General features: G+C 41.8%; 1 protein-coding gene across 4 annotated transcripts in view; it reads right to left on the bottom strand.

Moving 5' to 3' along the window:
• Positions 1-15,382, bottom strand: part of Ltbp1 (latent transforming growth factor beta binding protein 1) — a 219,578-nt gene that overhangs the window by 50,773 nt on the left and 153,423 nt on the right. For all 4 annotated transcript variants that reach the window (XM_010645197.3, XM_019204342.2, XM_010645206.3 and 1 more), the window contains exon 20: positions 11,671-11,796. In XM_010645197.3, the coding sequence (XP_010643499.1) occupies positions 11,671-11,796 (126 nt within the window). The remainder of the gene's footprint in view (positions 1-11,670; positions 11,797-15,382) is intronic.

The following is a 15,382-nucleotide window of genomic DNA, read 5'->3' as shown; positions in this document are numbered from 1 at the left end:
CAAAGGTATCAAGTTATTTAAAACCTGACTGTTAGCATGTAAATTCTAGAAAACAAGGCTTGTCAAAGAGACTGGCCATCCCAACCTAAAAAAATGAAATCATCGTTCTAGTCATCCCATTGAAAAACATGGGAGGCATCTCTGACTACCTCTCTCCATTGAAATCACTACATCCCTCTGATTTTATATCGTATTTTCAATCTCCTGTACTCTAAACTTATTCAGTGCCAAATTCTTGCAGTGGTCTCCTAACTAGGTTTTACCCTTTCCACCACTCACTGGGACCCCAAATTCATCATCCATAGTGATAAATTTATCTATCGGGACAGTCCAATCAAGATACTCTCTGCTTAAGCCTCCTCCGAGTTCCTCCATGGCTAACAAACAGCACGAGGGCCCCTGGCATGTACGCTCTGAGCCGTGCATGCTTGGGTCTTCAAGCTGTTATTCCAGCCGGTCCCTCTTCCCCTGCATCTTCTATTAACCCTTCATTCCCTTTCTGTTGGGTCGTTCTATCAAGATCAAACAGTTCCTGCTGCTTCTCAGCTTAAAAATAACAAAGAGCCTCCTTGTACTATAAACCCATTTTCTCATCCCTTTTTGTAGCAAAGGTTCTTGACTTCTGCACATGCTCTGTCCTTTCCTGCAGTTTGTATCCCTCTTGCATGTTCCCATATATAAGGCTCCACTGAAATGGCTGTTGGTGAATTCACCATTTTGTAAAATCCTAAGAATTCTTCTGTGCAAACAGAGTAAATATTTTTTCTTTCTTTCTTTCTAAATTGAGTTTATTGGTACAATCTAGGTATACAATACAGTTACATTCATTACTGGGATCTTGTACCTTCACATGATAGCTGTTGATTCTCATTTTCTCCCCTTGTCCCTGCCCTCCCTTCACCCCCTCCTCCCATCCCCATTTACAAACACTTTATTTCCATTTTTTCATTTTCTCGTATTTTTTCTTTTCCCTTATTCCCTTTCCCCTACCCTTCCCACTTTCCCTACACTTTTAGCCCTTTTCTTCCTATTTCACACTATTAATTATCCCATTGGGATCTTGTGTACTATTATAGTTTTCTTTCTTTCTTTTTGGTACGAGGGATCGAACTTAGGAACTTACACTTGTAAGGCAGGCATGGTGCCACTGAGCTAAATCCCCGGCCCCTCCAAGGATTCTTCTGGATTGTCATCTTAACAGAATGCTCAGTAGTAATCACTTTAGTTGATAGAGCTCTTCTTTTGAAAATCTTTTCCCTTGGTTTCTGTAGTCCTCTATGCTCCCAGGTTTCCTCAATCTCGGGACCACTGCTCAACAATCTTTCTCTCTTGCTTGAACCCCAAAACACTGAAGTTTCTTCAGGCTTATTTCTAGGCTCTTTTCTTCTCACTCCGTGATCTTTCAGGGTGTCCTCATCTATTCTGCTGATTTCAAACTACCATCTACAGCTTACAGCTCCAGCCTTAACTTTTGGGCACTGGACCTAAGGGGATTTAAATGCCACCTGGCACACCCACAAGGATATTTCATAGGCAATTCTAAATTTCATATTCCCAAATCACATTCCTGATACTTTAAAACAACTGCTTCATTTTTCACTGGAGCCGGATCAGTGCCCCCCTGTGCTGGAGCTCTCCTGTCCGGCCCCTTCTGAGAGAGATTTAGCCCCTAGTCTGGTCCATTTCCCCACTCTCCAGGGTTTTACTTACATTTACAGACAAATACAGCCAGTGGTTAATGCTCTTATACAGAAGGGCAGGATATAAATGTAATGAGTTACTTTTAACCTTGTGGTTTTTTGAACACCCAAAAGACTCCTAAAATTTAGGTATTCAAATTGTATCCCTAGTTCTCATTTTTGAAAGGCATTTAAGATAGAGAAGAGGGATAAAGGTACAGAAGAAGATTCTACCTCCAATTCAGGTCAAGAATCAACGTACTCGTGAATGAGGACAGGTTAGATGAGCTGTGTGAGCAGAAACCCCAAAGGCCAGGTCAGGGGCTACATTCTGAACTGTACTCTACTGACAAGCTCACCCCTGAATGACCAGGGAAACAGAGGAACTGGTGGGACTCAAACAGTGTTCCTCACCAAGGGTGCTCACAAAGTTCAGGTTTTGCCTCTGGAAAGGTCATTTGTGTCACAAAGCGACTTTGAAAGATGCAGTCTGTGCTGGGCAAGGACCTTCCCACCCAGGCAGCAAGGGTACAGGAGTGGGTGAGGGGGCTGTGTGGGGAAGCTACCTGTGCAGATGTGTGCAGTTGCAACAGCACCTGGACAGTTGAAGTTGCAAACATTTAAAGAAAAAATAAGTTTAATTCTGAATTAGACAAGTGCATATTTTTAACAAAGCATAGTAACGTTCCTTGATCGTCTTTGCACAAAAGAAAAATCAATACATACAGTTGGTCATCTGAGCTGTACTTAAAGACATTTTCTTCCTGTTTCCACCTAGGGCTGATGGAGTATTATGTGAAAGCTAGAAAAGTATATGGGAACAATTCAAACTTGCTACAGAAAAGATAAAAAAAGCCTCTGTAAAACTTTTTCCAAAAAGAGGCAAAATTTGTTGTTTTTTTTCTTTACCATTGATTATTATACAGTGGACAATCACAAAAAAGTGATGTTTTAGTTCCATTATAAATTCCATGCCATTCAGAAAAAAGTTCTCAAGAAACTAAAGGTCCTAATCCTCAATTGTATATCTTTCCTATTGCAATTACGCACAAAATATATGTGAAATACATATTTTTATACTATTATATGTTTTTAAAGTACACCATTATTTTGTTCAAGTAGATTTTTAATAACCATTTAGATTGTCTGTATTCACACATAGCTTTAAATTTTTTGTACCTGGGGCTTAAAACAATAGGGTACGCATTTCTCTTCTCAGAGAGTTTTAAAACAATAGGCTGTGAGCCCGGGCGGTGGCGCACGCCTGTAATCCCAGTACTCAGGAGCTGAGGCAGGAGGATCGCTGTGAGTTTGAGACCAGCCTGGGCTACATAGTGAGTTCCAGGTCAGTCTCAACTATAGAGTGAGATCCTGTCTCAAAAAACAAAACAAAAAAAGCAATAGGTTGTGCATTTTCTCTTCTCAGAGACTCTTTCTTAAGCTAGGCAGTGCTGCCAAGGAGAACCAAGAGAGAAGCCTAAACACAGGCCAAAGATCTCAAACCCCAGATTCATCTTTTTGACATGTAGGCCCCAGAGGCAACATAAAATCAGCCAAAATAATTCTCATTTTTTTCACTATTCTAATTTTTCTCTTTCTGTATTTGAATAGGAAGCCAAGAGAGATCAGTTATGAAACCACAGAAAATAGCATACCTCTAGAATTCACAGCTCTAAGGCTTGAACTCAAATAAGTCCCAGCATTGGCTGGCAGTTTACTAAAAACTGATACAGAAACAAGCTAACACTTAAATACTGAGTGGGCGAAGGGGGGGGTGTCAGTCATGTGAAAGTCAGGCAAAATAAAGGGTAAAGAATAAAGCAAGTAGAATGAGAAAAAAAATGCTAGCTATTCCTTAGGATGAGTGAATGAATGGATATAAATATACACATTTATATTAGAGAGAGAGAAAGACTGAGAACGAAGGTGAATAGGACTCCCCAAAATATAAGACCCAATCAAAAACGAGCAACCAAAATGAAAAGACACTTCACTGACAAAGTACAAATGGCCAATAAATATATGAAAACAAGCGCTACATCTCTGGCCGTTAGAGAAATGCAAATGAAAACAACACCAAGTGTTTTCATCTAATACCAGAAGGAATGGCCATCATCAAGAAACCTAACAATAACAACACATACTGGTGAAGCTGCAGGGAAAAGAAGCCTGCCTGAACCGGCACAGCCACAACAGAGCTCAGTGTGGGGACTCCTCGAAAACCTGAACGCGGACATTTCATTTGACCCAGCTGTTCCCCTGCTAGTATCTTCTCAAAAGAGCTAATGACATCACATCACGGGGAAACACGAACACCAGCGCTTACAGCAGCGCAGTTCGTGATAGTTACATCCTGCAGCAGCCTACGCGCCCATCAGCAGGTGAATGGAAGCAGAGAGCATGGTATCTACACACGACGGAGGGCTGCCTGGCTACACAAAAACAAACTCAAGGCATTTTCCTATAAAGGGAAAACGATACATCTGGAAAACAAGCGAAATCAATTAGACACACAAACTTAAGTACTTTATGCTCTCTCTCATTTGAGTGATCCAAAATAAAGAGCAAAATAAAAGATAAAAAGAAACAAGAAGAAAGAGTTTTTGCAAATGGAAAGTGGCCCAAGAGACTAAGGAGGGATGATATAAAGCAATTTAAGATGTGTCTTGTGCATGTAACAAATATTCATAATGAATGTAAACATATACTGCAAACATGAACTAAAAAATAACAATAATGAAAATGGATCCAGGGAGGTGAGGGGAAGGGGAACAAAACAGAATAAATATACTTTATGTGCCTGTGCCTATTATGTAAACTGAATGTAAACTTTGTGCACTGCAAACATGTACTAATAAAATAAAGTTTAAAGAATGCAAGTTATATATAAATGAATTGCTGTACTATATTCTATATGATTTTAAATACATTTAAGGTTCAAAAATACATACAATATGCTCATTCGTCAACTATCTAGACCTAGACTTGGAAGCATGGCACTACACATCTTCCTTTACAAATGCTAGACTAAGCTCAAGTTCATGTCCTCAAACTTCAAACTTCCACTCTCTAACCACTGCTGTGCCCAGCAGTTATTCATGGCGTGCTTTACAGAATTAAGGAAAATGGTTGTGCTGCTACATAGCTGTAATCCCAGCTACTACCAGGGAAGCAGGAACATTGTGAGTCCAAGGCCAGCCTGAGTAATTTAGTGATATCCTGTCTTAAAATAAAAGATTTTTAAAAGTGTAGTTTGGGCTGGGCGTACTGGCGCACGCCTGTAATCCCAGCACTTGGGAGGCTGAGGCAGGAGGATCGCTGTGAGTTCGAGACCAGCCTGGGCTACATAGTAAGTTCCAGGTCAGTCTCAACTACATAGTGAGACCCTGTCTCAAAAAAGCAAACAAACAACAACAACAACAACAAAAGTGTAGTTTGGGGCTGTAGCTCAGTGGTACAGCATTTGCCTAAACTGGGTGAGGCTATAGGTTCAATCCCCAAGGTACCACAAGGAGACCAAACCAAACCAAAATCAAGGAAAGTTGAGTAAGTGCACCACATTCTCAGCTGGGAATAATCTTACTGCAGATGTACAAACAGTTCAGGATGAACTCTCCCCACTTTCATTTACTCACCAACATTCATTGGACCCTGACTATTCCCAATGACACACAGAGCTACAAACAATGCACAAAATGATCCCTGTCTCATCTGCTTTAAAGTCTAGCAGCGGAGCCTAACAGTGAACCAACAACGCTAAAAGTAAAGAACAGAGTGATAATTTTAAATAAAACCGAACAGAAAGTTAATGGATTCATTCACCCATGGACGAGTGAATCTGAGAAAAGGTGGTCAGAGGAGGGCTCAATGAGAAAGCAGTGTTCAAATACAGACCTACAAGAGGTGATGGGAGAGAGGCTCGCGTTTCTTATTGGTGTAGTGATCTCTTCATTTGAAGCTGTTTATAGCAGTCAACAGCCTATCAATCCTTAACCTGCCTATAGATTTGTTGCAAAGATCAAATGATAAAACAGGTAACAAACTCCTCAAATGCTCTTAAGATTATTGGCATTGTTTCAATAAAGCAGATATATGAAGAATCCCTAGGTCACTCACACTGGGAATCCAAGGCCATCACACAATACGGTATCAGTTAGATGTCTAATAAATAACTGAAATGACACGTGAAGCATTGCCATTTTCGTCTCAAGTATGAAAGCAATGCTCACAAGCTGTGACCGCGTAAGAAACGACACCCAAAGATTTACCCAAAGAGATGCAGAAAGCCTGTGCCCGTGGTGCAAAGCACCAGCTCGCGGTGTGCAGGGCCACCTTGCCTATTCATGGCGTCCACATGCGGGCAGTCTCTTATGTGTATTTTCTGCCCGCAAGGAAAGTGTTTACTTCTCCTTCGGCAATGGGACGATTTTCCATAGCTCTGAGGTTGAAAAAGGTCAGCAGTGATAAAAAGGCTTAGGAAGAGTTACTGAATTTTTTCTTCTATTATGAATTTCTTTATACAAATGTTGACATACGAAAGCGATGCATGGAAAAGCTGCATTCCAGTCCAAAAGCAACCTATTCCAGCAAACTTTCCTCGGCTATTTCCCTAATGATTTAAACATCCATTTCCCTCACTCCTGCAGAAGTACAGTCGCAGGAAGAGTGAGTGTGAACAGTAGTCCCTAGTGCAGAAGCCACTTCCTTTACCTGGAATGTTGTCTCTTCCATTTTTCCTTTTTTTAACATGTTGGAGACAGTGGGTTCTGTTGTTAAAGTGAGTTTCCTTTTTGTTTTAGTAAAGGTAAAACATACTCAAGCGGTATTCTCTTAATAGATTATTTCATTTCAAAACCTAAAAGCACTAAAAATGTGAAAAACTGTTTAGGCCAAGCAGCCAGATGTAATATATTATTGTGTCAGGGTTCTTCGGTGTCCTACTTGGCTAAATCACTTGCAAAAATATTTTTCCTTTGGTGAAGGTTATAAAGTTCTGCGTCCATGCCACAAAACCACCAACTGCTTTGAGTATCATCAATGATGGTTTTATGCTTTCTTTCTACACTGTTTGCAGAAAATGTTACCTAAAGCTCTGAATATAAACCGCACGTGAGGCCCAATTAGTTATTTCTTTCACTTGGCAAACTTGCCCCCACTGTGTTTGAGACAAAATTGGCTGCTAAGTTTGAAGTCACCTTCTTTTAGTTGGACTGGTATTAGGTGCCTTAGTAAGCAGTTAGAAGGTGGCCGTCTTTCTCCTAGGCAGCTAGGTAAAGGTGCCCTGATAGGTTTTCCCTTTGGGGTGAATGCATTTGCAAAGAGTGCTTCAGAGCAGATACCTGAAAAGGCTGCAGGGTTAGAATTTCTATGGCTCTTTAACAGCAGAATCCAGCAGGACTCAGGGTAAAGTACCATGGGACTCAGAATTCAGGGTAGGTATTAACAAGAAGTCCCCTCTCGATCTTGCAGTGCTCAATGTCTCAATTTTAGAATGGTTTTGAGAACAAGTAGTAGAAACTGCTCATCACATCCTCTGTTCAGGGCATTATTTTGTTTTGTTTTTTGGTTTTTTGAGACAGGCTCTCACTAGGTAGTTGAGACTGAACTGGAACTCACCATGTAGCCCAGGTTGGTCTCAAACTCAGAGCGATCCTCCTGCCTCAGCCTCCCAAGTGCTGGGATTACAGGTGTGCGCCACCATGCCTGGCTCAGGTCATTATTTTGAAAAGTGAGAAATAAAGATAAAATCACCATCATCCAGGGGAGGAAAATACAGGAGTGAAATGTAGAATCAGAGTGAAAGGCTTTGATTTTTCCTTTCCAATCAACAATAGGAAATGCCAGAAATGTGTCTAATTTTTAAAAAGATGTTATCTGTAAGAGTGGATTAAATTTCCAACAAAGTTAAAGTTCCCACGTGCCCCCTGCTCCCAACTAGATTCTCTCACCATCCATGTCCCACACCCCTGTAGTTCGCTTATTAGCAAACATTCAACCAAAGCCTACAGATTTTAAAATTTCCGGCGTGAAGCCAGGATCTGAGGTGGCAGTGCAGGCCAGGCCCTCGAGCTGCCACCTCACTCCCCCTTCCCCACTTACTGAGGGGCCTTTACCACTGAGCCAGGGAGGACCAGTTTGAAAATGACAGGCAGCTGACATGGCTTTATTCCTTACTAAGAAAAAATTTGTTATTCTTTCAGAGACCTGCTCACAGAGGCAGAACAGCCAATTCTGATCAACCCAGTTAGCATCACCCCAGCTTCCCTTCTTGCTCTGGCCCACATCATCTTCCTTACCTCACTCTATCTGTTCCTTTTTACATAGTTTATTAATTTTTAAAGCCTTACATCATTTACTTATTAGCCTCATGTCTCCAACAAAAGGCCTATCTGCTCTGTTCTTAGTCACTGACAGAGCCCGATTACTTAGCACAGCGGCCAGACACAGCAGACCCTTCGGGTGAGAACACTTTCTGAAGCACAGGACGTTAGGGGGTGAGTTTTACAAATGGTTTAGGACGCTCAAAGGGCCATGACTGACCAGGTACAGTAAGGCCAACCATAGAGGGAAAGGTGCTTTGGCTCCCTAAACTGCTGGACCCCTCTGGGGGACTCTAAGAGACCAACGTGGCCACTCTACCACGTGAGCAGTCTGGAGGGCTCTGTGAGCCGAGAGACATGATGTCCCTAACTCCACTGTGATCACACAAGCTCACACACGGCCTGGACACAGGACAGGGAGAGCACAGTTGCTCCTGGCTTTATGCAGCTTGGAAGGAGGCATGAGATGCAGAGTCAGAGGCATCTCCACATGGGGTCAGAGACGCGTGGTGAGCCCGGGACACTGGGCACCAGTTCCCCTGCTCCTTTCCACTCACACACGTTCTGCTGCTGCTGAACACACCAGACTCTGAGGCAGCTGGTGGACATGGCGATCAGCATCTTTCATGTGAATCAGATTCCGCAATAAAAAACTGGGAGACAATAGCAGAGCAGAGGGATTGTGAATTTTTAAACCAATGGATAAGTCCAAATGAGTAAATAAAATAGGCAGTGAGCTGAGTGAAAGAAGCCAAACGTTCCCTTAATTTGTACACAGGAGACAGAATCTCTGGATGAGAAGGTGGGGGCAGAGACAAGCTTCGACTGAGAGACACAGGCAGGTACAGAGCAGAAAGTCAGTCAAAGAAAATGCTGTTCCCCTGTGGTTTTCTAGCACCTGACTCTGAGATTTGTGGAAATAAAATGGGCATTATATTACAGTACGTGGTACGTGATAAAACACAACTATGCCACATTATGTAAACAAACATAATAATGTGGCCTACGTACTCTATTTACCTACGTATCCCTGACTCTCCCCTGGAAGACTGGCTCCAGGTGGACCAGAACTGTGTGTGTTTCACCCAGGGTACAATGCCTGGCACCACACAGACACTCGGTAAACATTTCAGTAAATGACTAAGTGATAAAGACTTGTTCACCTATCTACTTCTTCCCACGCTACTGGAACGCTGATACCACCCTCCTCTTTTAGTACTGGGGATGGCATCCAGGAAGCCCTAAGCTATAACGTCAGCCTGCTTCTGTTTTGAGACAGGGTCTCTCGCTAAACTGCCAAGGCTGGTCTTAAATTTGTGGCCCTCCTGCCTCAGCCTCAAGTTTCTGGGATAACGAGAGTGCACCACCACGGCCAGCTTAACGCTATGCTTTATCTCGTGTGGGAGAACCAGGGTGTTTCTCCCCAACCCCACCCCAGGTACCAGAAACAGGGGAGGGAATCCCCGGCGTCACTTCAGATCTCTCCTTTACAAACTGTACCTTGTACTGTGGTTTAATAACTATAACCAGAGACTGAGACCCGCCCAAGCCACATGGAATCAGGGAAGGACTCCCCTTTTGTAAGTTATGTTGGGTTCAACCCTGCCTGGAACCCGTCGCCAACCTGGCTTCAGCTGCTTTCACAAGTTCGGAAGATTACTGGTGGGTGGGCAAGAGACAGTGCCCAGCACCTTGTCGGTTTTTAGCTTCCACCTAGATCCTGATCACAGGTGGGTTTTGTCCGACACCACAGCCAGGGCTGGCATCCGGACACAGTACCACTGCCATAAATTTCGGACTAAGTCTGACGAAAGAAAAGTTGGACCTGATTAGCATAATGAATTAATCACCCCCTCCATGAAGTGCTTGCAGAACTTAAGAGAGAGAATAATATGGCTAACAGATTTCTTGATAGTCTATCCTATATCTATGTAATATGCTAAATTACCTGTTCTACTACTTCTAAATAGGTTCAGTTTTGGGAATCTGAACGTATGAAACAAGTGCCAAAGAGATACTATCCTCACTAGGGATGGTAATTTGCAAAGGATGAGAAGGTTTCTAAACATATACTTTGAAATTCAGGTCTTTGCCGAGTAAATGACCAATAAAAAACAGAGCTGCAACTAAATTAGAGTGGTTAGGTAACCTCGAGTCACATAAATCATGTTTCAAAAGGTGCAGAAGTAACAAAAATCGTAAATACAAAAGGCAAGATAATTGTGGTATGATATACTGGTATTTGGTGTATTGTTCTGGAACCACAGATTTCATCAGTGAGCCCTCAGAGGACATGTTTTTTCTCAGTACAGTTTTGCTTGTCATAAGCATCAGCAGTTTTAACCGGGGCCATTTCTTAGTGAAGAAGTCTTCACTACCTATCAGTGGAGCAGCAAACACGCACCTTTCTGGAAAGTGGGGAGTCCGCAAATGAGATCTGTTGGGGATGCGATGGGCTAGCACCGACTGTCTCAGCCGGGGAAACTGCTCTCTAGGAGAACGTGTGCTCAGGCAGTGTCTTTTCTAAAAGCTCCAGTCTCCAAGCTCTAAATATAAACTTAGCAGAAAATGAAAACCGGGGAAGCATGGATTCCTAGTAAATCCCTCATCGCCCACGTTATTACAATGCCTTCCATCATTTCCCAACTGCTGATTCCTTCCCAACCCCTCAATCTGTCTGCTCAGACTCCACCCTGCACTATCGCGCTCCCGTCTGAAGCCAAATCTGCCCTCCATGTTTTGTCTGCTGAGCAGGAGAGCAATTTCAGCAATCTCCTGCTTTTCATAAGACCGGTTTATTCCTCCCAATATCATAATTGGTTTCAGCTGAACCCGGTCACCAGTCATCGGCGAGGTTCCATCATGACCCTAGCAGGGAGAGCAGATACTTCCTCTTGCAGTATTTTTTAGAAGAATCTGGGTACTGTCTTAGGCCTGGAACAGAATGCTTGCAGTGCACGTATTTAAAATACAACATGTTTCAGTAACCTACTCACTCAAGATGGACTGAAATTATGACTGTGGGAATCTTCTCAGTTTGCTTTATGTAAGGTTCACGTGAATTATTCCTCAATTCATCAAACTACACCAAGTCATCAAGAACAGAAATCTTGTGAAAATAACCAGCACTGTATCTCTGTAAACATGTTACCTTAACATTTTACAACTTGCTCATAAAAACTGATGAGTAAGAAAATACCCTAGTGTAGAGGTTTATCAGAGGAGTTATGTCTAGGAAATCTCTGTTCACACTGGTACAGAGAAATCAAGCAAGACTTCATTTTTTATAGACAGAAAGATCAAAATGATGAAGTACAACCCAGACAGGCAGGCTCTCCAGTCGCTCATGGAAGGTGCCATGGTTTAAGTTTCTAAGGTGCACCTACAATCAATCATCAGCCCATCCTTATTTTGGCTCATTAATGATTGGTACCAGTAATGGAACCACCTGTGATTATTTTCATCATGGTGACCTGGGTTATCCCACTTGTAAATCCAAACAACCCCTGAGCTATGCTTTCCGGCAAGCGTCACCAGGATACATACAATCTTTGAAGTTGTGAATTATGATACCTCTTAGCATCTTAAGAGTCTTTGTCTGTTTGAATAGGAAGCAACCTCCTCTCTGCTCTATCACACAATAAAGCTTTGATTTCCTGTGATTATCTTACCTTCACATGTGCGGCTCTCTGCGGAGATGGAGAAACCTTGCTCGCAGACACAGTGGAAAGAACCGTCCGTGTTGAGACACTCCCCGTGAGGACCACAGAGCCCTGGCTGCTCACACTCATTAATATCTGCAATTTGAAACAGAGCTTCAGACATGTTTTCATACAATAGCAGGCATGAGAAAATCTAGTACAGAGCGACTAGGCATGTGTTTTGTGGCCCAGTCGTATCATTCGTCCATTAAGAGACCACAGGATGAGGGGAACCATCAGGAGAAACCATTTGGGTAACCCATACGAAAACGCCAATGTCCAAACAGCTCAACCAACAAAGTGTCCAGTTTAAGCTTCACCTCAAACTATCCCTGTCTTGGACATACAGTTCAGCGCCTTGAGGAACGAACACTCACAGACAGCTCTGAGAAATGCGCCTCCTCCAACAGGATGCTGCGCTCACCTCCGTCCTCCCCACTGTCCCATTTACAATTCTCTATAGCCTGCAACGTGGGCTGCTTATGGGCAAAACCAGACACGTCTTATGTGTAGTACTTGGCTCGTACATGTCTCTACATACATAATTATGTCAACTCCCATGTACGTGTCATTGGAAACGGGTAACAGGAATAAAACACAAGAACAAGAAGGTCTTTCAAACCGGAGAAGTTCTTATTTGCATGGCTTTGTGATGGTGAAATTAATAAATGAGGTCAAATGTTTAGAGTGGTGCTTAACGCACAACTAAAGGTCACAAAGCGTTAGCTATTCTCATGAAGACTCACGAACACACAGATAACACAGTAGGTAAACTGTAGTGAGCATCTTATGTTCTCCTTGTCCTTGTGAAATATGCTTCCCACAGCCAGGGAGACAAGACCCTGCTAAACCCTGACAACATGCGCAGTGTCTGCTGTGAGAAAAATGTTCTTTCCCACCAGTTCCAGCTGTGTGGGCACACGATGACCACACGGAACCTAGAGGGTCCTGCCTGGTCACACTGTGTTTTAACTGCTCGCTTTCTTACCGAGCTCCACACTATTCAGTTTACTGCCTGAGAGCGAGGGCTGCGTGCTTCACCACAGAGTTCCTGACCCTTGGTACTGTACATTGGTAGTGCCTTATGAATATCCATTTCCCACAAAATTTGTCAGTTACGCTTATTTTTCTACTAGCCTAACAGTGATTAAGGTTCCCTTTGTCAAAAGGAATGATAAAAGTAAATAATCACATGCCTTCACCACCATCAAAGCAGTAGCTCCACTAAGATCACTGTCCTGTCTTCCTAAAGTCTCTCAGGTCCTCTTTAATCTCTTACCAAAGAAGTCGTTACTATATCCTCTCAGGAGTTTATCCTTAACGTCAATTAAAATGTTTTTTGATGCTCTCTATAAATAGGATGGGGCCTTTACCATTATGAAGTTCATAATAGAATAGAGGAGGTACATGAATAACTGCAAAGTTGAGTAAGAATCTGGAAAATGTACAGACTGTGAGTTCTTCTTAGTGACTTCTAGCACTGACTGAACCACAGACCCGAGGTTCTCTTCCTCAGTAAAGCCAACCCTTTCTGTGCAAGCTCTCCTTCTTGTCCTGCTGATTTCATTGTGCAACAGAAATTCTTGGAATTACTGATTCCACATCCTTTAGTAATCCCAAACTTTCATCCTTTTGTCTGCCATATAATTCAGTCTACTTCTGGGCTATTAAATGCTGAACCAAAATAAGAAATCGAGCAGGAATTTGTCATATTTCTTAACAATTCTCTTATTTTTGTTACCATCAGTACATTTCAGATATTTCAAGGAAGAGCAATGGATCTTATTCTACTGATCTATTTCTCAAGATGATTTCACTCTATGAAATTCTTCACTTATCTTATAAATTGGACATTTCTGTGTTTTTATTCTTTATCTGTTGATAATACACTAGATGACACATCCGAATTTTGATAGCCTCTTAACCTTCAGTTCCACACTTGCCTTCCAATCTGCTGCCCAGAATTATCCCTATCTGGTCAAGAAGTTGGCCACGAAGTTCAGTGGCCTGATGATCTGACTCGTGTCCATAGGCATCCACCCCTGGTTTCTTCCCAAGACTTCCTTCTTATTTTATTGAATAAGGCCTCAATGTGGCCTTCTCAAAGCTACCTGCTTTGCAACTTACACAACTGTGCACAAAATTAATGCTTCAAAAGAAGTTACGTATTAATAAATAATAGTCTGAAAAGTTTGAGGACAGGAACTGAAGACAAATTCCCAGACTTTTTTTTCCAGAAAACTGCTAAAAAGAACAAAATGAATACCTGGAACTAGAGGAACATATGTATTCAACTTGGATTGTACTTATTGAGGCATTTCTAAACTATGCTGCTAGTAACTCTGAGGTGAAAGCGAGGCTATATTTAAGTTGGGTCTCTTTCATGGGTCCAAGATTCCACAGAAATTCACAGTTTGGCACGTATAATTCAAAATGTGAAAAAGAAATGCGTTCTGAATCTCAAATGTATCCTGCCACATTCCTAAGAGACTATTACCATGGCATTTCCACGCTGTGTGCACATCATCATTAGTTTTGCAGGGTGAAGAGAACCTTAAAACACGCTTCCAACTGAAAATGCCTGGTTGAATATGGATCTTCAAAATACTAGGTAAGGTTTAAAGTTTAGGGTCATCATACAGTTACCAAATATATCCCACGGTTATTAGCACCAGTTATCAACTCAGCAACAGAACAGAGTTGGGAATCGGTGCCTCTCTATCGAATGCCAGCATGATCGCCAGATTAAAGAACAGCAGGACGCTCAGTTCTGGCAGAATGAAAGATCAAAGCTGCCTCCAGGGGCAGATTAAAAAGTGATCATTCAGGGCTAGGGATTTAACTCAGTGGCATTGCATCTGCCTTGCAAGCACAAGGTCCTGAGTTCCATACCCAGTACAAAAAAAAAAAAGTGATCATTCAATGCAAGCTAAGCATGTAAGTGATACAAAAACCTCCTGTGATATAAGAAAATGAGTGATGAGAAAGATTCGTACACATCATTCTTTAAACGGGGCTAAGACCTGTTCCAGAAATGCCTGCCATTTACTTGGACCTACATTTTTCAGACAGACATTAATTTATTCTGAAAGCAGGAATAAATATGACAGAGAATGCAATCAGTTTAGAATGACTGACAGTCAGTAAAACCCTAGTTATCTGGTGCTGTCACACATTTGAGAGTTGATACCAAGTCACACAAATAATTTTAATATATGGAGAGAAACAGTGCAATGAATAAATCAGATGACCAAATTCTGGGTGTTATAACTCTAATAGCTAAATTATAAAATTTGTGCTATGACACCTTGGTCAATTTATACTGACTTAGCGTTGCCCATATTTGACAAAAATGAATTAGAAAGGAAAATATCACTTGTAAGCCAAAAAGTCTGTGATAAAAAACAGTATTCAGGTTTTTTGTTTGTACCTCATAACATTTTTGCATAAATAAAGCTCATTTTGTTTAAAGTTACCAAATGAAAACTTCCTCACATAAATATATGCTTACTCCTTCTCTCCCACATCACATCCAAGCGTATTTTATATCAGCACTGGAAATATTAAAACAATTAAATTCACTAATTGCACTGCGGTTGCAAATAAATGTATCACATGAAGCATACAGTCCAGTGTAAATACTGGAATTAGTAAAGGAACTACTTCTAAGACTTTGACACAA

This window comes from Fukomys damarensis, unplaced genomic scaffold (assembly GCF_012274545.1).
Source record: "Fukomys damarensis isolate Sample0158 unplaced genomic scaffold, DMR_v1.0_HiC HiC_scaffold_2, whole genome shotgun sequence".
Classification (NCBI taxonomy): domain Eukaryota; kingdom Metazoa; phylum Chordata; class Mammalia; order Rodentia; family Bathyergidae; genus Fukomys; species Fukomys damarensis.
This window is presented reverse-complemented; position numbering and strand designations above follow the sequence as displayed.